The sequence below is a fragment of the Falco naumanni genome, chromosome 20 (assembly GCF_017639655.2).
Source record: "Falco naumanni isolate bFalNau1 chromosome 20, bFalNau1.pat, whole genome shotgun sequence".
Taxonomy (NCBI): Eukaryota; Metazoa; Chordata; class Aves; order Falconiformes; family Falconidae; genus Falco; species Falco naumanni.
Genome location: NC_054073.1, coordinates 830,709 through 853,098, shown reverse-complemented (window position 1 = coordinate 853,098; position 22,390 = coordinate 830,709). Strand labels below are relative to the sequence as shown.

The 22,390-nt window shown below is 51.6% G+C and overlaps 5 protein-coding genes and 2 pseudogenes across 9 annotated transcripts; 3 read left to right on the top strand and 4 right to left on the bottom strand.

The window, feature by feature from the left end:
* Positions 1 to 1,295: 1,295 nt before the first annotated feature.
* Positions 1,296 to 1,658, bottom strand: LOC121080035 (annotated as a pseudogene).
* A 1,689-nt stretch (positions 1,659 to 3,347) lies between these two features.
* LOC121080033 lies at positions 3,348 to 3,711 on the top strand (annotated as a pseudogene).
* A 2,273-nt stretch (positions 3,712 to 5,984) lies between these two features.
* On the bottom strand, positions 5,985 to 6,428 carry LOC121080066 (claw keratin-like). Of its 2 annotated transcripts, XM_040577922.1 has the most exons (2): positions 6,122 to 6,428; positions 5,985 to 6,085 (listed from the first exon to the last, which is right to left on the bottom strand). In XM_040577922.1, exons 1-2 carry the CDS (start codon positions 6,426 to 6,428, stop codon positions 5,985 to 5,987), a joined length of 408 nt encoding a protein of 135 aa, XP_040433856.1. The 2 variants fall into 2 exon arrangements, with proteins under 2 accessions (XP_040433856.1, XP_040433855.1); XM_040577921.1 differs by having other exon boundaries at positions 5,985 to 6,428.
* A 1,972-nt stretch (positions 6,429 to 8,400) lies between these two features.
* On the top strand, positions 8,401 to 8,916 carry LOC121080065 (claw keratin-like). 4 transcript variants are annotated; one of them, XM_040577919.1, is made up of 2 exons: positions 8,401 to 8,698; positions 8,807 to 8,916. In XM_040577919.1, exons 1-2 carry the CDS (start codon positions 8,401 to 8,403, stop codon positions 8,914 to 8,916), a joined length of 408 nt encoding a protein of 135 aa, XP_040433853.1. The 4 variants fall into 4 exon arrangements, with proteins under 4 accessions (XP_040433853.1, XP_040433851.1, XP_040433852.1 ...); XM_040577917.1 differs by having other exon boundaries at positions 8,401 to 8,707; XM_040577918.1 differs by having other exon boundaries at positions 8,401 to 8,725; positions 8,825 to 8,916.
* Positions 8,917 to 11,187: 2,271 nt separating this feature from the next.
* LOC121080070 (claw keratin-like) lies at positions 11,188 to 11,550 on the bottom strand. Its single transcript, XM_040577926.1, has one exon. It carries the CDS (start codon positions 11,548 to 11,550, stop codon positions 11,188 to 11,190), a length of 363 nt encoding a protein of 120 aa, XP_040433860.1.
* A 1,993-nt stretch (positions 11,551 to 13,543) lies between these two features.
* LOC121080067 (claw keratin-like) lies at positions 13,544 to 13,942 on the top strand. Its single transcript, XM_040577923.1, has one exon. The coding sequence runs from the start codon at positions 13,544 to 13,546 to the stop codon at positions 13,940 to 13,942; it is 399 nt and encodes a 132-aa protein (XP_040433857.1).
* A 1,785-nt stretch (positions 13,943 to 15,727) lies between these two features.
* On the bottom strand, positions 15,728 to 16,135 carry LOC121080022 (feather keratin 4-like). The gene has a single exon (XM_040577873.1). The coding sequence runs from the start codon at positions 16,133 to 16,135 to the stop codon at positions 15,728 to 15,730; it is 408 nt and encodes a 135-aa protein (XP_040433807.1).
* Between the last annotated feature and the right edge of the window lie 6,255 nt (positions 16,136 to 22,390).

Sequence of the window (22,390 nt, the reverse complement as noted above, 5' to 3'; positions counted from 1 at the left end):
ACACAGGGGACACCTCCTCAGCCAGGAATGGGCAGATGGCTGAGACTCAGTGCAGGCTGACCTTGCCACATGGGAGGATGTGCACGTGCAGACAAATCCTCAAAGGCAAGATGAGATGTGCGAGCTTCTCTCCAGGCAGTGAGGGAAAAGAGTGTCTGATCTTGACGTTTTGCTGCCTTCTTTCCCATCCCCTGTGTTGACAATTGCGGATGACACATCTTTCCTGGAGGTCAGCATCAGGGACCCAAGAGGTGTCCCACTGCCCTCCACAATGGCTGTGGCCAGAACTGTCTCTGCCCAAGAGCACCTTGCAGTGCAGGGATCACACCATGAGGAGACAGCTGGGGCAGAGAGGGACCTCAGGAAGGCAGGCAGCCCAACCTCCTCCACAAAGAGCTTTATGCTTCGTGTGACTGCATACTCGCGGCCTCTTCATGGCTCTGAGGAGAAACTTGGGAAAAGTTGCTGTGTGTGTGTCTTCCCTCATGCCAGTGCCCTCACCTCTAGCTGGGCACAGGTCGCATGGTCAGCATCGGGCAGCAGCCCCGTCCATGCAGTGTTTGCGCCTCCACTTCCCTGGACCTCCAGAGGTGACCAACAACAAGCCAATGAAAGGAGGTAAGGCCCGGCGTGCTGGTTTTGCAGAGCATTGGGAAGAGCTTCTGCCAGTCACCTGTGGCACTTGCACGTGTTCAAAGGGAGCTCTGGGAACGTGCTGTGCTTACGGCCGGTGGGAGAGCAGAGGAAGCTCAGTGCAATGTGCTGCACAAGACCCAGGTGGGACTGTCATCCTCAGCTGTAGCACCCCGGAGCAAACTGCCCAAATGGTCCAAGGGCATCACCGTGGGAGATTCAAGCAGCCCACGTGCCACGAGGTCTGGGGGAAGTGGGAAGGCGGAAGGAAGGGTGAAGAAAAAGCATCATGGGTCGACATTGTGATGCAACAGAGCTTTTATTGCAGTTCCAGGGGAGGGGGGAGCTGGGACAAGAGCAGAGTCCTGGCCAGGGCCTTCCGCTGTCTCCTGGCAGTGGGCAGAGCAACAACGAGCGTCAGCCGTGCCCCAGGAGCAGGCACCCAGCGCGGGTCACTGTCATCAGGGTGCAACAAGACGTGAAGGGATGCTCAAGCAGGGCAGGAAGAAAGGCAGAGTAAGGCCACAAGCACGCACAAGGCGTCCAAGCTCTGGGGCCCAGCTGTGCCAAAGCAATGTCCTTCCTTCGAGCGTTGTGTTGGGATGTGCCACGGCCTTTCAGGTCCTCGTCTACTTCTGTGGCAGGATCAAGTGTTGTGGAGCTTAGCAGGGTCCACAGCTGCCCCTGAGGTATCCGCAGCCTCGGCCCCAACCACCGTATCCATAGCCCCCATAGCCCCCAAAGCCCCCCTAGCCCCCCGAGCCCCCCAAGCCGCCAAAACCACCACGGCCTCCAAAAGTGCCGCCGTAGCCTCCGCCAACACCGGGAGCTCCCGCTGAGCCAACAACACTGTGCTGCGGGAAGGAGCTGAGGATGGGCCCGGGGAAGGTGATCACCGCAGCTGGCGGCTGGATCACCACGGTGGAGTCAGGGCACTGCCGCACGCAGGGCTCGTTGCAGGTGTCAGCCAGCGGGGCCGGGGCGGCCACCCCACAGGAGGTGTTGCACAGGCTGGTGCAGGACATCTTTCAGGCAGGCAAGGAGTCCTGGCAAAGACACCGGGGATTAGGCAGAGGTGCGGGGAAGGGGCTGTATCGAGGGAGGCAGGGAGGCAGGGAGAGATCCCCAAGGGGCTGCCAGGAGCTGGACTTACCCTGTTGATCAGGAGAGTCAAGCAAAGCCGAGTGGATAGAGGGCTGTGAAGCCCTCAGCTCTTTTATACACGTCCCAGGCTGCCCGGGGCAGTGGCCACGGGGTGGTGGTTGAAACCCCACGTAATCATGAGACGTAGCACACAGCTTCATGACACAGAAAGTGATGCGAGAGAATTATATGCCCCCTCACTGGGGGCACTGGCACGCAAGCGTGCCCTGGAGAGGACAGGGGTGATGGGAGGGACAAACGATGACACGCCATTACATGAAAGACAAGGCACGGCTGTTGTAGCTGAACTGGCGGCACCAATAAACCCTGATCTATCCCTAATCCCCCGCATTGCTTACGTGCCAGAGTCCTGAGCATTTCGCAGATGTGCTTTGCAATCCTGTGCACACCATCATGCCTGTCATTACCTCCCTTTTACAAGGCGGTAAGCAGGGGCAGGGGGAGGCTGGGCAAAGGGAGAAGCCATTCCAGACACTCGGAGTGGCTCGCAAATGCCCACCATCTCCCAGTGCCCGTGAGCGCTGGGCGCCTTCTGGGGCAACAGGGCAGGAGCTCCCTGAAGCCTCGGCCATCTCCATGCCCCGGCTCGAGAGGGTCTATGTGGTGCTCACCGATGAACGGCCGTGCAGAGGGTGGGGGGCACTCTTTGCTGCGTGGCTCAAAGACCCATTCGTGTGGGGCCTCAAAACAAAGGTGGGTGGGGGGCAATGAGATCAGGCGGCAAGGTCCTGTGTGACAGGGGACATGCACAGGGGAGGTGCAGGGCAGGAGGGGACCAGGACACTCTCAGCTTCCTTGGCCATGTCTTTGTAAGCGTGGTCCTCCTCAAGGCCTCTCTGGAGGGACTCGGTTGCTCAGCTGGGCGTTGGGGGCTGTGCCAGGAGATTTGGGCCGAGCAGCCACTGAGAGCCAGGCTGCGCGTGGCAAAGTTCCCCGCAGGCCCAGGCACACTGGGGACTCGTGGCCGTGGGTGCCTGGCTGGGCTGCTGCTGAGTGCGTTGTCTGCAGGAGCAGCAGCCTGGTGTGCTAGCGTTGGACACAGCAATATTCTGCAGGGTTCAGCACATTGCCACGTAAGCAATGCGGGGGATTAGGGATAGATCGGGGTTTATTGGTGCCGCCAGTTCAGCTACAACAGCCGTGCCTTGTCTTTCATGTAATGGCGTGTCATCGTTTGTCCCTCCCATCACCCCTGTCCTCTCCAGGGCACGCTTGCGTGCCAGTGCCCCCAGTGAGGGGGCATATAATTCTCTCGCATCACTTTCTGTGTCATGAAGCTGTGTGCTACGTCTCATGATTACGTGGGGTTTCAACCACCACCCCGTGGCCACTGCCCCGGGCAGCCTGGGACGTGTATAAAAGAGCTGAGGGCTTCACAGCCCTCTATCCACTCGGCTTTGCTTGACTCTCCTGATCAACAGGGTAAGTCCAGCTCCTGGCAGCCCCTTGGGGATCTCTCCCTGCCTCCCTGCCTCCCTCGATACAGCCCCTTCCCCGCACCTCTGCCTAATCCCCGGTGTCTTTGCCAGGACTCCTTGCCTGCCTGAAAGATGTCCTGCACCAGCCTGTGCAACACCTCCTGTGGGGTGGCCGCCCCGGCCCCGCTGGCTGACACCTGCAACGAGCCCTGCGTGCGGCAGTGCCCTGACTCCACCGTGGTGATCCAGCCGCCAGCTGCGGTGATCACATACCCTGGACCCATCCTCAGCTCCTTCCCGCAGCACGAGTGTTGTTGGCTCAGCGGGAGCTCCCGGTGTTGGCGGAGGCTACGGCGGCACTTTTGGAGGCCGTGGTGGTTTTGGAGGCTATGGGGGCTACGGGGGCTATGGGGGCTATGGGGGCTATGGGGGCTATGGATACGGTGGTTGGGGCCGAGGCTGCGGATACCTCAGGGGCAGCTGTGGACCCTGCTAAGCTCCACAACACTTGATCCTGCCACAGAAGTAGACGAGGACCTGAAAAGGCCGTGGCACATCCCAACACAACGCTCGAAGGAAGGACATTGCTTTGGCACAGCTGGGCCCCAGAGCTTGGACGCCTTGTGCGTGCTTGTGGCCTTACTCTGCCTTTCTTCCTGCCCTGCTTGAGCATCCCTTCACGTCTTGTTGCACCCTGATGACAGTGACCCGCGCTGGGTGCCTGCTCCTGGGGCACGGCTGACGCTCGTTGTTGCTCTGCCCACTGCCAGGAGACAGCGGAAGGCCCTGGCCAGGACTCTGCTCTTGTCCCAGCTCCCCCCCTCCCCTGGAACTGCAATAAAAGCTCTGTTGCATCACAATGTCGACCCATGATGCTTTTTCTTCACCCTTCCTTCCGCCTTCCCACTTCCCCCAGACCTCGTGGCACGTGGGCTGCTTGAATCTCCCACGGTGATGCCCTTGGACCATTTGGGCAGTTTGCTCCGGGTGCTACAGCTGAGGATGACAGTCCCACCTGGGTCTTGTGCAGCACATTGCACTGAGCTTCCTCTGCTCTCCCACCGGCCGTAAGCACAGCACGTTCCCAGAGCTCCCTTTGAACACGTGCAAGTGCCACAGGTGACTGGCAGAAGCTCTTCCCAATGCTCTGCAAAACCAGCACGCCGGGCCTTACCTCCTTTCATTGGCTTGTTGTTGGTCACCTCTGGAGGTCCAGGGAAGTGGAGGCGCAAACACTGCATGGACGGGGCTGCTGCCCGATGCTGACCATGCGCCTGTGCCCAGCTAGAGGTGAGGGCACTGGCATGAGGGAAGACACACACACAGCAACTTTTCCCAAGTTTCTCCTCAGAGCCATGAAGAGGCCGCGAGTATGCAGTCACACGAAGCATAAAGCTCTTTGTGGAGGAGGTTGGGCTGCCTGCCTTCCTGAGGTCCCTCTCTGCCCCAGCTGTCTCCTCATGGTGTGATCCCTGCACTGCAAGGTGCTCTTGGGCAGAGACAGTTCTGGCCACAGCCATTGTGGAGGGCAGTGGGACACCTCTTGGGTCCCTGATGCTGACCTCCAGGAAAGATGTGTCATCCGCAATTGTCAACACAGGGGATGGGAAAGAAGGCAGCAAAACGTCAAGATCAGACACTCTTTTCCCTCACTGCCTGGAGAGAAGCTCGCACATCTCATCTTGCCTTTGAGGATTTGTCTGCACGTGCACATCCTCCCATGTGGCAAGGTCAGCCTGCACTGAGTCTCAGCCATCTGCCCATTCCTGGCTGAGGAGGTGTCCCCTGTGTGTCTGCTGAGGGAACAGTGCTGGGAGTGGGGTTTGGTGACCCCGTTTACAGCGGCTGAGGCTGGGGGCTTTGGCGGGCTGTGGCAGCGTGGGCTGCTTTGTGGGCTCATGTGTGAGGAAGAGCGCGGATGGGCCAGCAAATTTGTAGCACAACAGGGGGTGGTGGGAAGCTCTGCTGTCGTTCCTGGGCACAGCATGTCCACAGGTAGCAGGGGGGTGACACAGGGAATCCCGAGAAGAGCTTCTACTCCACCGGTGGTGGCAAGGTGATGCCAACATGGGTCCAACCAGCAGTGGAAGATGGAGGAAAAATAAGAAAAGGAGGGGGGTGGAGGTTTGCAGTGCTGCAGAGTACAGGAGCCCAAAGTGTGGAGAAGAAATCGAGGGCAGAGAGGGAGAAGCTGTTGTTGAACAAGACAAGTACGGCCCCGGCTGCAGGTGACCATCTGGCAGAGGGACATGCTGCCAAGGGCCGGCAGGAGGAAGCGAGGCAGCTCCCGCAGGCCACCCTGCAGAGGCCCTGGGTGGCAGCTGGCTAGGACAGCCCGGGGAGCCAAGGCTGCTGCTGGGAGCGTTGCCTACAGAGGAAGGTTGAAGAAAACAACCATGGGACAACACTGCGATGCAACAGAGATTTTATTGCAGTTCCAGGGGAGCGGGGAGTTGGGACAAGAGCAAAGCACTGGTGGGGGCTTTCCCCTGTCTCCTGGCAGTGGGCAGAGCAACAACGAGCATCAGCCGTGCCACAGGAGCAGGCACCCAGCATGATGCTGCGTTGTCAAAGAGCAGCAAGTCTTGAAGGGATGCTCAAGCAGGGCAGGAAGAAAGGCAGAGTGGGCCCCACACATGCACGAGGCATCCAAGCTCTGGGGCCCAGCTGTGCCAAAGCAATGTCCTTCCTTCAGGTGTTGTGTTGGGATGTGCCATGGTCTTTTCAGGTCCTCGCCTCCTTCTGTGGCCAGGTCAAGTGTTGTGGAGCTTAGCAGGGTCCACAGTTGCCATTGAGGTACCTGTGGCCTCGGCGCCAGCTCCCATATCCACAACCGCCAAATCCTCCATAACCCCCATAGCCCCAAAGGCCTCCATAGCCACCATAGCCCCCATGGCCCCAAAGGCCTCCATAGCCACCATAGCCCCCATAGCCCCCATAGCCCCCATAGCCTCCATAGCCTCCAAAACCACCACGGCCTCCAAAAGTGCCACCGTAACCCCAGCCAACGCCGGGAGCTCCCGCTGAGCCAACAACACTCTGCTGTGGGAAGGAGCTGAGGATGGGCCCGGGGAAGGTGATCACCGAGGGTGGCGGCTGGATCACCACCGTGGAGTCAGGGCACTGCCGCACGCAGGGCTCGTTGCAGGTGTCAGCCAGCGGGGCCGGGGCGGCCACCCCACAGGAGGTGTTGCACAGGCTGGTGCAGGACATCTTTCAGGCAGGCAAGGAGTCCTGGCAAAGACACCGGGGATTAGGCAGAGGTGCGGGGAAGGGGCTGTATCGAGGGAGGCAGGGAGGCAGGGAGAGATCCCCAAGGGGCTGCCAGGAGCTGGACTTACCCTGTTGATCAGGAGAGTCAAGCAAAGCCGAGTGGATAGAGGGCTGTGAAGCCCTCAGCTCTTTTATACACGTCCCAGGCTGCCCGGGGCAGTGGCCACGGGGTGGTGGTTGAATCCCCACGTAATCATGAGATCAAGCACACAATCTTCATCGTAAAGATAATGATGCTGGGAGTGTTATATGCCGCCTCGCGAGGGACATTTGTGTACAAACGTGCCTTGCAAAGCATACGTGTGATGGGAGGGATTTGTCGTGAGACATCATTACATGAAAGAGTACGCGCTGCTGTAGCCGAACTCGCATCACAATAGACCTCAATCTCTCCCTAATCCTCAAGCTCCCTGTGTAGATAAGTCGTAAGCATCTTGCAGAAGTGCTTTGCAATCCTGGGCATAGCAATCACGTCTGTCATTACCTTTCTCTTACAGACTGGTAAACAGAGGAACCGGGACGCTGGGCACATGGAGAAGCCCTTCCACACGCTTGAAGTGACTTCCAAATTTCCACCATCTCTGAATGCCAGCAACAGCATCTCATTGTCATGGGGTCCACAGACATCTCTGTTAATTGCCCACCTCTAAGGCTGTAGAGGTATTAAGGTCCTGGATTCACTTGACAGCCATGCAAAGAGTAGAGGGGATCGGTCCCACGAGCGCACCGAGGCTGGTTGAGATGCAGTGGGCATGGCAGTAGGATAGAGCATGGAGACCTCTGAATGTGGGGGGCATATATGGAGGAGAAGAAGGGCATCAAAGGGACCATGTCAGTGTCGGCTCCTTCAGCCTCGTGCCTGTGAGCACGGTTCTCGCCAAGCCCTCTCTGGAGGAGCTCAATCACTCAGCGGGGCATTGAGGGCTGTGCCAGGAGAGGCTGGCCGAGCGCCCACCCAGAGCCAGGCTGCACGTGGCCGTGCTCCCCACAGGCACAGGCAGAGGCACGCTGGGCACTGCCGGCCATGGGCGCCTGGCTCTGCTCTGCTGAGTGTGGCGTGGTTGGGAACAGCAATCTTCTGCAAGATGCCCAGAATTCTTCTGTGCAAGCAAAGTGAAGGATTAGGGACAGATTGGGGTTTATTGGTGCCGCGAGTTCAGCTACAGTAACGCCTTGTCTTTGATGTAATGATGTGTCATGTCCTGTCCCTCCCATTACCTCTTTTTTCTCCGGGGCACATTTGTGTTCCAGTGTCCCCAATGAGGAGGCACTTAATTATCTCATATCGCTATTTATGTCATGAATTTTGTCCACTTGATCTCATGATTACATGGGGTTATTACCACCACGCCTTGGGCGATTCCTCGGTCAGTCGGCGACATGTATATAAGAGCTGAGGGCTTCACAGCTGGCTATCCATCTTCTCCCACTTGCCTCTCTGATCACTGTGGTAAGTGCAAGTCTTACCTCCCTCTCTCCTTCCTCAGCAGTGGCTTTCCTGAGGCATCGTTTGCTTGGGGCTCCACCACGCTTTCATCGGGCATAGTAAGGATGGGATCGTGCTGTTTCAGAGCTATGGAAAGGATGGGAATTTAACCTTGTGGGTACAATGCTCTGAGTACACCAAGAGACTCAAATCCTTTGGGAGATGTTCATTTTCCATTTGCTTTGGTTGAGGGAGATTTTCTGTTCCCTTTGGTCAAGCCAGGCCCAGGGCGCACCATGGCAAACACTGGTTCATACCAGCATTTGAACTGTGGAGCCTCTTCTTGCTGTGACTGCCGGAGAGGATCCAGAGCCTGTCCTGGGACACAGGTTCCAAGTGTGAGAGAGACAGGAGGGTTTTGGGATTGGGCCTGACACTGACCCGGAGCTCTGTCCTTTCTTGCAGCATCACCTGCTGAACACAAGGATGTCCTGCACCAGCCTGTGCAACACCTCCTGTGGGGTGGCCGCCCCGGCCCCGCTGGCTGACACCTGCAACGAGCCCTGCGTGCGGCAGTGCCCTGACTCCACGGTGGTGATCCAGCCGCCACCCTCGGTGATCACCTTCCCCGGGCCCATCCTCAGCTCCTTCCCACAGCAGAGTGTTGTTGGCTCAGCGGGTGCTCCCGGCGTTGGCTGGGGTTACGGCGGCACTTTTGGAGGCCGTGGTGGTTTTGGAGGCTATGGAGGCTATGGAGGCTATGGGGGCTATGGGGGCTATGGGGGCTATGGTGGCTATGGAGGCCTTTGGGGCTATGGGGGCTATGGTGGCTATGGAGGCCTTTGGGGCTATGGGGGTTATGGAGGCTATGGGAGCTGTGGGGGCTATGGAGGTTATGGGGGCTATGGAGGTTATGGCGGCTACGGAGGATTTGGCGGTTGTGGATATGGGAGCTGGGGCAGAGGCCACAGGTACCTCAATGGCAACTGTGGACCCTGCTAAGCTCCACAACACTTGACCTGGCCACAGAAGAAGACGAGGACCTGAAAAGACCATGGCACATCCCAACACAACACCTGAAGGAAGGACATTGCTTTGGCACAGCTGGGCCCCAGAGCTTGGATGCCTCGTGCATGTGTGGGGCCCACTCTGCCTTTCTTCCTGCCCTGCTTGAGCATCCCTTCAAGACTTGCTGCTCTTTGACAACGCAGCATCATGCTGGGTGCCTGCTCCTGTGGCACGGCTGATGCTCGTTGTTGCTCTGCCCACTGCCAGGAGACAGGGGAAAGCCCCCACCAGTGCTTTGCTCTTGTCCCAACTCCCCGCTCCCCTGGAACTGCAATAAAATCTCTGTTGCATCGCAGTGTTGTCCCATGGTTGTTTTCTTCAACCTTCCTCTGTAGGCAACGCTCCCAGCAGCAGCCTTGGCTCCCCGGGCTGTCCTAGCCAGCTGCCACCCAGGGCCTCTGCAGGGTGGCCTGCGGGAGCTGCCTCGCTTCCTCCTGCCGGCCCTTGGCAGCATGTCCCTCTGCCAGATGGTCACCTGCAGCCGGGGCCGTACTTGTCTTGTTCAACAACAGCTTCTCCCTCTCTGCCCTCGATTTCTTCTCCACACTTTGGGCTCCTGTACTCTGCAGCACTGCAAACCTCCACCCCCTCCTTTTCTTATTTTTCCTCCATCTTCCACTGCTGGTTGGACCCATGTTGGCATCACCTTGCCACCACCGGTGGAGTAGAAGCTCTTCTCGGGATTCCCTGTGTCACCCCCCTGCTACCTGTGGACACGCTGTGCCCAGGAACGACAGCAGAGCTTCCCACCACCCCCTGTTGTGCTACAAATTTGCTGGCCCATCCCCACTCTTCCTCACACATGAGCCCACAAAGCAGCCCACGCTGCCACAGCCCGCCAAAGCCCCCAGCCTCAGCCGCTGTAAACGGGGTCACCAAACCCCACTCCCAGCACTGTTCCCTCAGCAGACACACAGGGGACACCTCCTCAGCCAGGAATGGGCAGATGGCTGAGACTCAGTGCAGGCTGACCTTGCCACATGGGAGGATGTGCACGTGCAGACAAATCCTCAAAGGCAAGATGAGATGTGCGAGCTTCTCTCCAGGCAGTGAGGGAAAAGAGTGTCTGATCTTGACGTTTTGCTGCCTTCTTTCCCATCCCCTGTGTTGACAATTGCGGATGACACATCTTTCCTGGAGGTCAGCATCAGGGACCCAAGAGGTGTCCCACTGCCCTCCACAATGGCTGTGGCCAGAACTGTCTCTGCCCAAGAGCACCTTGCAGTGCAGGGATCACACCATGAGGAGACAGCTGGGGCAGAGAGGGACCTCAGGAAGGCAGGCAGCCCAACCTCCTCCACAAAGAGCTTTATGCTTCGTGTGACTGCATACTCGCGGCCTCTTCATGGCTCTGAGGAGAAACTTGGGAAAAGTTGCTGTGTGTGTGTCTTCCCTCATGCCAGTGCCCTCACCTCTAGCTGGGCACAGGTGCATGGTCAGCATCGGGCAGCAGCCCCGTCCATGCAGTGTTTGCGCCTCCACTTCCCTGGACCTCCAGAGGTGACCAACAACAAGCCAATGAAAGGAGGTAAGGCCCGGCGTGCTGGTTTTGCAGAGCATTGGGAAGAGCTTCTGCCAGTCACCTGTGGCACTTGCACGTGTTCAAAGGGAGCTCTGGGAACGTGCTGTGCTTACGGCCGGTGGGAGAGCAGAGGAAGCTCAGTGCAATGTGCTGCACAAGACCCAGGTGGGACTGTCATCCTCAGCTGTAGCACCCGGAGCAAACTGCCCAAATGGTCCAAGGGCATCACCGTGGGAGATTCAAGCAGCCCACGTGCCACGAGGTCTGGGGGAAGTGGGAAGGCGGAAGGAAGGGTGAAGAAAAAGCATCATGGGTCGACATTGTGATGCAACAGAGCTTTTATTGCAGTTCCAGGGGAGGGGGGAGCTGGGACAAGAGCAGAGTCCTGGCCAGGGCCTTCCGCTGTCTCCTGGCAGTGGGCAGAGCAACAACGAGCGTCAGCCGTGCCCCAGGAGCAGGCACCCAGCGCGGGTCACTGTCATCAGGGTGCAACAAGACGTGAAGGGATGCTCAAGCAGGGCAGGAAGAAAGGCAGAGTAAGGCCACAAGCACGCACAAGGCGTCCAAGCTCTGGGGCCCAGCTGTGCCAAAGCAATATCCTTCCTTCGAGCGTTGTGTTGGGATGTGCCACGGCCTTTTCAGGTCCTCGTCTACTTCTGTGGCAGGATCAAGTGTTGTGGAGCTTAGCAGGGTCCACAGCTGCCCCTGAGGTATCCGCAGCCTCGGCCCCAACCACCGTATCCATAGCCCCCATAGCCCCCATAGCCCCCATAGCCACCATAGCCCCCATAGCCTCCAAAACCACCACGGCCTCCAAAAGTGCCGCCGTAGCCTCCGCCAACACCGGGAGCTCCCGCTGAGCCAACAACACTGTGCTGCGGGAAGGAGCTGAGGATGGGCCCGGGGAAGGTGATCACCGAGGGTGGCGGCTGGATCACCACGGTGGAGTCAGGGCACTGCCGCACGCAGGGCTCGTTGCAGGTGTCAGCCAGCGGGGCCGGGGCGGCCACCCCACAGGAGGTGTTGCACAGGCTGGTGCAGGACATCTTTCAGGCAGGCAAGGAGTCCTGGCAAAGACACCGGGGATTAGGCAGAGGTGCGGGGAAGGGGCTGTATCGAGGGAGGCAGGGAGGCAGGGAGAGATCCCCAAGGGGCTGCCAGGAGCTGGACTTACCCTGTTGATCAGGAGAGTCAAGCAAAGCCGAGTGGATAGAGGGCTGTGAAGCCCTCAGCTCTTTTATACACGTCCCAGGCTGCCCGGGGCAGTGGTCACGGAGGTTGGTGGCAGAAGCGCCATTTAATCATCAATTCTAGCAGATAAGCCTTAGGAAAAATCTGTAATGCAGGACAATGATAATCTTCCTGAGTGGGTATACGAGGGAGCAAATATTCCTTTGAAATTAAAGAGGTAATTGGAGTCATAGACCGTGACACGTCATTACATGAAAGACAATTCACAGTTTTAGGTGAATGAGTGTCATGAATAAACCCCGATCTGTTTGTAATCCTCCCACTCTGCTTATTGGCAAGATATTGGGTATCTCAAGGCATTTTTTGCAACCCAGTGCCCAGCCATTACACCTCTTATTACCTCTCATTTACTGGCTGGTAAACAGAGGTGCCAGGAGGTTGGGCAAAGGAATAAACTATCCACCCAGCTCACGGCAGCTCGTAAATGCCAACCATGGCCCCATGACAGCAGGAACTTGGGAAATGGCAGTTCCAGTGCAATGGCAGCCCTTATCCTTGGACATTTTCCTGATGCTATACAAGTTGGGTTTTAACTCCTGACTTCACATCATGGACATGGAAAAAATGGCGGAGATGAGTCCTGTGTGGGATGAACCCCCATCTATGAACAGCACTGACAGAGAATGTGGGTTAGAGGGCAGCGGGATCAGGCGCTAGGGACCTGTCTGAGGGTGGAAGTGCATGGATGAGCTGGAGGGCAGGAACAGGACCAACACACTCACAGCTCCTTCAGCTACATGTCTGTGCGTGTGGTCTTCCTGTCTCTAGCGGAGCTCAATCACTCAGCGGGGCATTGAGGGCTGTGCCAGGAGAGGCTGGCCGAGCGCCCACCCAGAGCCAGGCTGCACGTGGCCGTGCTCCCCACAGGCACAGGCAGAGGCACGCTGGGCACTGCCGGCCATGGGCGCCTGGCTCTGCTCTGCTGAGTGTGGCGTGGTTGGGAACAGCAATCTTCTGCAAGATGCCCAGAATTCTTCTGTGCAAGCAAAGTGAAGGATTAGGGACAGATTGGGGTTTATTGGTGCCGCGAGTTCAGCTACAGTAACGCCTTGTCTTTGATGTAATGATGTGTCATGTCCTGTCCCTCCCATTACCTCTTTTTTCTCCGGGGCACATTTGTGTTCCAGTGTCCCCAATGAGGAGGCACTTAATTATCTCATATCGCTATTTATGTCATGAATTTTGTCCACTTGATCTCATGATTACATGGGGTTATTACCACCACGCCTTGGGCGATTCCTCGGTCAGTCGGCGACATGTATATAAGAGCTGAGGGCTTCACAGCTGGCTATCCATCTTCTCCCACTTGCCTCTCTGATCACTGTGGTAAGTGCAAGTCTTACCTCCCTCTCTCCTTCCTCAGCAGTGGCTTTCCTGAGGCATCGTTTGCTTGGGGCTCCACCACGCTTTCATCGGGCATAGTAAGGACGGGATCGTGCTGTTTCAGAGCTATGGAAAGGATGGGAATTTAACCTTGTGGGTACAATGCTCTGAGTACACCAAGAGACTCAAATCCTTTGGGAGATGTTCATTTTCCATTTGCTTTGGTTGAGGGAGATTTTCTGTTCCCTTTGGTCAAGCCAGGCCCAGGGCGCACCATGGCAAACACTGGTTCATACCAGCATTTGAACTGTGGAGCCTCTTCTTGCTGTGACTGCCGGAGAGGATCCAGAGCCTGTCCTGGGACACAGGTTCCAAGTGTGAGAGAGACAGGAGGGTTTTGGGATTGGGCCTGACACTGACCCGGAGCTCTGTCCTTTCTTGCAGCATCACCTGCTGAACACAAGGATGTCCTGCACCAGCCTGTGCAACACCTCCTGTGGGGTGGCCGCCCCGGCCCCGCTGGCTGACACCTGCAACGAGCCCTGCGTGCGGCAGTGCCCTGACTCCACCGTGGTGATCCAGCCGCCACCCTCGGTGATCACCTTCCCCGGGCCCATCCTCAGCTCCTTCCCACAGCAGAGTGTTGTTGGCTCAGCGGGAGCTCCCGGCGTTGGCGGAGGCTACGGTGGCACTTTTGGAGGCCGTGGTGGTTTTGGAGGCTATGGGGGCTATGGGGGCTATGGGGGCTATGGGGGCTATGGGGGCTATGGAGGTTATGGTGGCTATGGAGGATTTGGCGGTTGTGGATATGGTGGTTGGGGCCGAGGCCACAGGTACCTCAATGGTAACTGTGGACCCTGCTAAGCCCCAAATATCCACAGAGTTCAGTGCCGCCTCTGCCCTGGGTCTCCACACATCGCACCTCTCGTCTTCTACCACCAGATGCAGAGCAGAGCTTGCAGCCCCTCTTTAGGCTGTGGCAAAGCAGCTACTGGGTCTGTATGGTCTTTGCTTATTTGCACAGAGTAACCTTGCAGATCTTATGCTGGCAACTTTAGGGCTTCCAAGTCTCCCCTCCTACCTGCAACACAACGAAGCTGTAGTCTTCCTCGGATGAGAGTCTCCCCGGTTCTGCCAGGCTCTAAGACTCCCTGCCTGAAACACAAGAGGGCGGGAGGGGATCTTTCTGGTGGAGCCCTGGGTTGTGTCTTGCTGCAGCCTTATGATTTTCCCGCTCCAAATTCATTTTTTCCTTGTTGTTTTGTTTCTTGTTGACACTGTTTGTTGCATTTTGCATCCACATTAAAGAATCTGCATTGCATGAATGATTTTTTCTTTTTTGTCTGAATTTGTTTTTTACTGTGACTGCAATTATGTCTCTAACTGAGAGATGATATGAAATGTTAGATGGTAATCTATCCACTAAAAACATTTGTGGAAGCTCTGAATAGTTCTCTGAGAAAAGTCTTTTGAACTGCTAGGTAGGGAAGTTATGAGAAAATTATTAGCTTAATCACAAAAGACAGATTTGAAGGGTGAAGTTCTACTTCTCGCTTTATGAGGTCTATAGATGAGTGAGAGAGCAACCAGTGGTGTATTTCTTTCCTATTCATACTTTGCACCCTGTTCCCACCAGTCAGTCATGATGCTCTGGGTGATGCATTGAGCATGCACCCTGCAATGTGGCTAGTGCATTCATGAGTGCTGTCATCTGTGGGCAGCCCAAGGGCATCCTTCCCCCTGTGACCTCAGGGAAGTTCTGCAGAGTGTGTCAGAGGGCTGTGCGTGGGCTGTGCATCTCTCCACCCTGTCTGCTGCACCCAGATTCATGTTTTGCTTTGGGGCTTGGGGCAAAGTAGGGAAAGTTGATCTGTCCTGAGATGTACGTGGCAAATTAGGAGTTGATCATTACCTGAGCCCTTGCAGGGACTGCTGTTGCAAGCAGCAGCTCCCAGGGACTCAGGCTGGTCCTAGGGAGTGTCACACATTCAGCACATGTTTAATGACATTGTGTAGAAAAGTGTTACTGGGATTTTTTGACATTTGTACTCAAAAAAGAAACATGGAATGTCAATGACCAAGGATCAATATGCTCTGAATTCAATTGATAAATAAAAGAAGAAGGAAATTGTTATGTGGTAATGAAAACCAGAAGACATACTTTGGTACAGAAAATTTATTTGGAAAGAGACAGCTTTTCTACAATTCTGGAACAAAATTGTACAGAATAGAGACCATCTTTCCAGCATTTCAGTGAGGCTTTGGTTAATCACTAACGTCAAAGTGATGCAGTCTATAAAAAATATTTTTTCTCCTTTGGCACAGTTGCTGTGTGCAATTTCTAGCATCCTAAGTCACCTCTCTAAGTTCAGTGTCAACAATAAAACTGAAATAAGACAAAGCACAACATAAACAGATGACTAAAATGGAAAGCCAGAGGATAACAGATCTAAACTAAAGGCAAAATGAGAAAATGCACACATGAACCTGCTTTTCATAGGTGCTGAGCATTTCCAGCTTTCATTCTTTTCAGCTGGAACCAGGCAACACCCAGCATTGGGGTTGGTGCCTGTCAGCTCCACCCTCAATTTGCATCTCAAGTTTCCTTTGCTGTTTCTTGAAATTACTCTGTGCACACAACAGCTGAGCTTAGTACGTCCACCGTTTCCCAGAGCGGTATGAATTGCATGGATGTGTCCATTGGGAAGAATAGGTGTAGGAGTATTTTGGGGCACACCGTGGCTCAGGTCGGGCAATGACCTGGGGGGCAAGTTTCTCAGCTGCTGCCTCCAGCCTCCCTGTTGCTTCTGCTGGCAGAGGTGCTGCAGTGGGGGGCTCTGCCAGGGCCACCTCAGAGGGCTCTGAGGCTCCCACGACGGTTTGCTGCGGGTAGGTGGTGAGGATGGGTCCTGGGAAGGTGACGACAACAGGTGGTGGGTATATAATCACCCGGGAGTCACCGCAGGCCACGACGCAAGGCTCATTGCTGCTGGTGGCCAGGGGCTGGGGACACTTTGCCTCGCAGGGGTTGGTGCATGCCAGCTGGTCGGAAGCCATCTCCTGGCCGTGGTAGGGGAGTGCCTGCGATTTATTTGCAGAATTAGAAGATAAACCAAACCCTTGCTCTTGTTTATTGACACTTCTAAGCTTGGCTCTATGAGATCTTGGAGAGAGATTAATTGGATAAAGACAGCAGTTGAGCTTCTTGCCTTTGCATCTGCTGCCTTTTACCTAGCCTGCATTTGTCTGTCCTTTTAACTTTGCTGCTTTAAGCTTGCTCTCTCTAGTTCCCTTCCTCCAGGAGCAAAAATCCTCCCCCTCCTTTGTGCACTGCCTCCAAAATAGTAATCTACTCTAAAACCTCCCAGTCCTTTGTAATATTTCCTGGATACAAGTTTGAACTTGCTCCCACAGCATCTCTTTTCCTCCCACACACAGCTTCTCAGGGCAGTGCCTACAGTCTGCATTTTACAGATAGAATGCAAGGGAGTGAGGGGGGAAAAAATATCTGATTTTCAATAGATTTGAGTGTTGAGTAATCTGTTTAGCAGCCTGCTTAATTTCCTATTTTATTTTCCTTGCTGATTCCTGTACTTTTCAGGTACTAAAACACAGACAAATGAAAGGCTAAGAGTAAACAGGGAGTTGAAAATACTGGTTTAATAAGTAAGGCACATAACGTAAAGTATTTATGTTGCGGTGATACTGTCAACCCAAATAAGCAAATTGCAGCTTCAGCTATGGTACACAGATTTAATAGTGTTTATTACTTTCTTCAGATTAATTCTTCACATAAAAGCTAGTTCTCTGTGGTATAGCATCACGCTATTTTTTCTTTAACCTTGTAAATGAAAGATAGCTTATAGTGATGAATAAGGCAAAAGTATTGTTTTATTCTCAGTTAAGTCCTGTGTGCTGCACTATATTAGAACTGCTGTCCCTGATAACATTTGAAAGATAAGGACTAGGGGACATGGCAACTTTTGCTGCTTACAATAAGTAACAGAAAACGCAGAATATTTCTAAGGCAGATAGTGGGTAATTTGGAGCTAAATTCTGAAATCCGTAAGTCTTATGGAGAAGTGCTATACAGGATCCTAGAATATGTAGCCAGCAACACTTTGTAATAAATGAAATATTACACTGCCAAGTAAGTTTCCTGAAAGTAAAATTTTCTAAAAGCTACTCCAGAAGCTCAGTGCTACTTTGCATCAGGTGTTAGCAGCATGCAGGCACAGAAATACGGACAGGTCAACGAGCTCTTTCATCTATTTATTTGTCTCAACTACATTCAGAGGAAAGACAAAGTATCCTCAAATGCATCATTCTGGGGAAAAAAAAAAAAAAAAAAAAAAAGAAAAGCAATAGACAAGTATAGTACTTTCCCCGAAATACCCTTAGGTTAGAATGTAGCTTTGATCTAAAAAAAATTAAATACTTAACTCTGCAAACCTCTCTGTGAAAATACATTAAAATACTAGCAAAGTTTTAATAGTTAGAAATGAAAGCTTATTTCCACAGTTACGTTTAGTAGTATCTAATTATTACTTGGTTAGCTAGTTGGGACTCACACTAGCTAAGGATGGGCAGATTACAAACGGCAGCAATGCTGCGTGTCTAAAGCTACACAGAACTAACTTCGAGCAAGGGTTTTGTTTCAGTAGTTATCTATGAAATCCCCCCCACTGACAATTGCTGAATTGCCCAATCATGCCACGTAAGCAAAACCAATGCTAAAGCCTATTCTCAGAGCTTTTCTGAAAATTTTTCAGAACCAAGAGATTGAAATTCTTAATTCTCCCATAAAATTAACTGCCCAAAGCAGTCTTGAAAAGCCTTTGCTTTTATTTTTATGTCCTTTATCCTGCATAGAAAACATCTGTAGAAAGATGCTTAGTAATGCCTCTGAGAGTCAGAATAGTTATGCAGAATTTAGTCCCAATTTTTTTTTTTAAAATCATGCTAAAGCAAAATAAAACTCAAGGTTTTTATAGTTGTCAAATAAGACTTACTCAGTGTACCGGAGAGAACAAGTCAAGAGAAGCAGTTAGAAAAACTTTGCACAGAGAGAGTTTTTATACCCTTTCTCGGATTGCCTGGAGGAGCTGAGACACCCTTTGTGTAAAGGGCCTTAATTACTTATGAAGCAAACTTTGTTGCATGTATTACTCCTGTAGTTGCAGTAATTGTTTTGCTCACTGTTTATGATTATCTAAAGCTGGCTGAAGTAATAATGCAAAATGCAGATGGTAACTTGCAAGTTCTTTTCATCTTGAAATTTCCTGGTTTTACCCTACTGATTTCATTAAGAATCAAAAATACACTAACAATTAATAGACTTCTGGTGACTTATCTTTGCTAGAAACATGACTGCAGAGGGAGTCTGAGATGTCAGTGGCACAGTATGTCAGCACACACAGGATTTATTTCCTTATTGGAAATACAAGCTAACATCTAGTATTTGTCTCCATGCCTAGAAAAATCTCTAGAACGACCAGGCTTGTTTTTCATCTGATATAATGTTAATGAGGTTTACAGATGTATTTTTAAGCCAGAGGAAGTATCTGGTGCAAAAACTTTAAAGAGCAAGACTATCACAGAGTTATCTTCTAAATAAAAATGAAGCCCTCTCCAATTAGCAAGCTTAAAATGAGGAGTTGATTAAATAAATGTTTTACATGCTTCGTTCTGCATGAGGTCAGAGCAGTCTGAATCCACTAGGATATTATTACTATTAACATAAAATAATTTCTGTGAATGACATACTAATAGATGTTTGTGAACTTCTTTGAAATCTCATTTTCTGATGTCTCCAGAATATTCCTGATAAGCTCCGCAGCCCAGGGGATCTTCAAGGGTGCCTCATAAAATAAGATAAATTAATGTCATAAAGGCGCCATGTCATAAACACCATGATGGTGGTGGTTTTAATTCATTTAAATGTGCTTGACGTTTTTATGTGCGATGCTTCCCTCCAGAAGGAAAACTGAGAGTGGTAAACTGATTTTTGGGAAAATGGGTGTTTTGCAGCGGTGCTTTGGGGAGGTCCTACCACCTCTGCCACTGGAGGGAGCCGCTGCGCGTGGGAGCATCCCATTGCTCCCAGTGCCTCCGTGCACGTGGGGGCAGCGTTGCTTCCATCGGTACTGGCGGGGGTAGTGGGCAGCCTGGTGGAATGTGCCATGGCAGTGGTAGCCTCAGGTTCTTGTGATCTGATCCTAACAAGGTAGGATGAACGGCATATATGTCAGAGGAACTCACAGTTCAGTTGAAAACATAGCATAGAGATTTTTTCTACTCCTCCCTAAGTTTTCAAGGTCTTTTGGTTCTCACTCTTTGCTAATTTCTAGCTGGAAGACCTCTCCCCGCCAAGCATGCACCCCAACATTGCTTTTTCAGAACATGAATATTAAAGGACGTATAGCAATTATGAAATTCAGCCCTACAATGGGATTCTAGCTAAGCACTCTGGATTCTCCTCTCAGTCGATCTCCGTGGTATTTGGGAGATCCTTGACAGAACTAGGAACTGAATCCTGGCTGTCATATTAAGATGCAGTCCCTTAACTACAAAGTAATTAACTCTTTTCGAATTTCTCCCATAAAGTAGCAATACTATACAAAATTTTATTCCCCCCCTCCTTCTTGTGTTGTGCTCTACAGTGACTAACAAAGGTAATAAAGGCAATAAAGGGCAAAAAGTAATGCAGACTGCATACACCACAATATAGAATCTTAATATTGTCAGTGCCTATTAATTTTAAATTGTTTTAGAAAATTATATCCTTGTGTAAGGCAGGGACAGCAGTAATAATGGCTCTTGCCTAGCTAAGGTATGGTTTGTGTGGTCAAACCAGTTCTGTTTAACTTCAGAGCACAGAAGTTTTGTTTGTAAAGCTGAGTCAGGAGCACTTGCTAATGAAGAAATAATCAAAGGAAAATGCTTGAGGGTGGGTGCTCTGCTGATGTAGGTCTGCAGCGTTCATTCTCCTCACTTCAAAGAGGCTCCACTTGCTTACATCATCTGAACAAACATTATATCAGCAATAATTCTGCACATTAGGCAAGTATGTACTGAAATATGGGTCCAGATTGATGACAAGAGTTAATTATGTAGTAGTGTATAGATTCACTGTTTCTTACACTATCAGAAACTCTGGCTTTCTGATTTTAGACAAACTGCAAGTGAAAGTTGAATAAGCCAAAACTCGAGGTAGTGAATCACAGTTTAATTAGGACAATGCCAGAAACGACCTTGATATATCTCGTTTAAGGTGATACTATTGCCCAACGCTAGGCGTCACCTAAAGCTATTATCATAATACAACTATTTGCATAGGCAACATATTAATAAGTGTTTGTGAAACATTTTCAGTCCTCAGAACATTCCCATGGTGTTTAATTATGCGGGTGGTTCCGAAAACACCTCAAATCCAAATTTATGGCAGAATGAGCACAATTTAACAAAACTACAGCTACTGGAAAAATAAAAAATGCAGGGACTGGGTATACAACAGGGTGAAGGATGGTCTTTCCCAAGAAGCTCAAAAGAACAAAACCTTTCCTGAAGGTCTTTTGATAATATTTGGTGGGTAAAGGGAATTTTTTTTGTATGATGACCTCATGATGTGTGCAATTGTTGGTTGGCATCTTGCTTTCCAGCCTCATCAGGACCCCCACATGTGGAGGGGACTGGGGTTCACTGGCTTTTCTTTGCCTTTACCAACACATTTCCAGGGCTTAGAAGACCAGTGGAAAAAAACCCTAAATGCAGTAGGAGAACCCATAACCCTTGTACTTTGTTCACTTCTAGCTGGAATTAAACTAGATTTTGAATACTGAAAAAAGACAAAGGACTGTCAACAAATTATCAGTTGGCATGGTAAACTCAGAAGAAATAAATGTTGGAGGAGCACAGAAGGAAAGGGAATGAAGGGAGTAGGCAGAAGAAAGGCATCTCCCTCACCATGATCTGACCAGAACCATAATGAAGTGTACTGTAATAAATGCTGGCTTGTTCAGAGCAGGAAAACAAATATATTTATTTAAATGATGTAAAATCTGCTTGGAGTATACCTGTGTTGCATACCCTCCCTGATCCCAACATGTTTTGATTTATTTTTTTACTTATTATTATTTTTTTATTAATGCTGTTTCTTGGTGTATAGGTGGAAACCAGAGTCATGCAGATAGCTTCACAAGATGCTGAGTTAATTCTGTAATATTTTGTCTCCACAGCTCCCTCTGGTTGCCCTACATGTTATCACACAACCTGCCTCACTTTCCCTTAAAGTTTTGAGCTTTTCTCACCCACTTCCCAACCACTCACCCCAACTTTCGTTGTACGGCATTAGGCAGCAGCACACAGGTAGCAAAGAGTTTTTCTTCTGTCATGTGTAAGCCCGTGCCTTAAGAGAATTGTTATCTTTCTTCAATATGCATATAAATCATGGATGCTGAAGATGCTGGCTTGCTTCCTAGAGACAGATAAGGAGCAGACCAGACTGGGTTATAATTGTGTACGTCAGCTTTTTATTACCTGCAACGTCCCAATGAAGATGAAGGCTAAATTGTGTTGGCTATGAAATAGCAGCATAAGGGATGGTCCACAAATGGGATCATATCTAGGATAATCAGTCTGACCTGCCAAAGGGTAAAGGAGGAGTTATTGTCATCATTTATAGATCAGGAAATGGATGCACAAAAGTAAAAGGCTGAACTGTCATTCCAGGTGAGCACAAGTAAAGGAGAAGATGGAGCTGGGCCGCTTGTGGATGTGTATGGCAAGGGAATGAAAGGCGATGGGTGTAAACTGAGATGAGAGAGGTTCAGGTTGACATAAAGCGGAGAAAGAAAAGAAAAAGAAACAATTGCTGATGGAGAGTATTCTCAGCATCGTGGTCAGAATTCAGAGTTGATCCTGCTTTGAACAAGGGGTTGGATGAGACACCTAAGAAAATGTTGGAAATGCAGATTTAGATCCTCAGCTGGTGCAGGCTGGCTTAATCAAGCTTTAACATCTCTCTTATCATATTCAGTCACGTTATCCAAAACGCAGTGTGCAGATCTGACACATTGCTTTAATGCACAGTTGTTTCTTAATGAGTAGTGAACGTACAGGATCAGTCTTGGCGTATAAAAAGGAAAGGTAACTTTCAGTTGTTTGGCATCCGAGCTTTCTGAAACCCTGACGGTTTGTAATAACGTAGTGTGGTGCCTGTAGAATGTGTTGTGCAGCCTTCACAAAGTTCTTTGAAAGTATTTGCGCTCAGCCTTCAACAGGATATATTCAACAAGTGAATTTCCCCCCCAG

Coding starts and splice junctions, on each gene's coding strand:
- LOC121080066 (XM_040577921.1), bottom strand. CDS start 6,428: ATGTCCTGCACCAGCCTGTGCAACACCTCCTGTGGGGTGGCCGCCCCG.
- LOC121080065 (XM_040577916.1), top strand. CDS start 8,401: ATGTCCTGCACCAGCCTGTGCAACACCTCCTGTGGGGTGGCCGCCCCG.
- LOC121080070 (XM_040577926.1), bottom strand. CDS start 11,550: ATGTCCTGCACCAGCCTGTGCAACACCTCCTGTGGGGTGGCCGCCCCG.
- LOC121080067 (XM_040577923.1), top strand. CDS start 13,544: ATGTCCTGCACCAGCCTGTGCAACACCTCCTGTGGGGTGGCCGCCCCG.
- LOC121080022 (XM_040577873.1), bottom strand. CDS start 16,135: ATGGCTTCCGACCAGCTGGCATGCACCAACCCCTGCGAGGCAAAGTGT.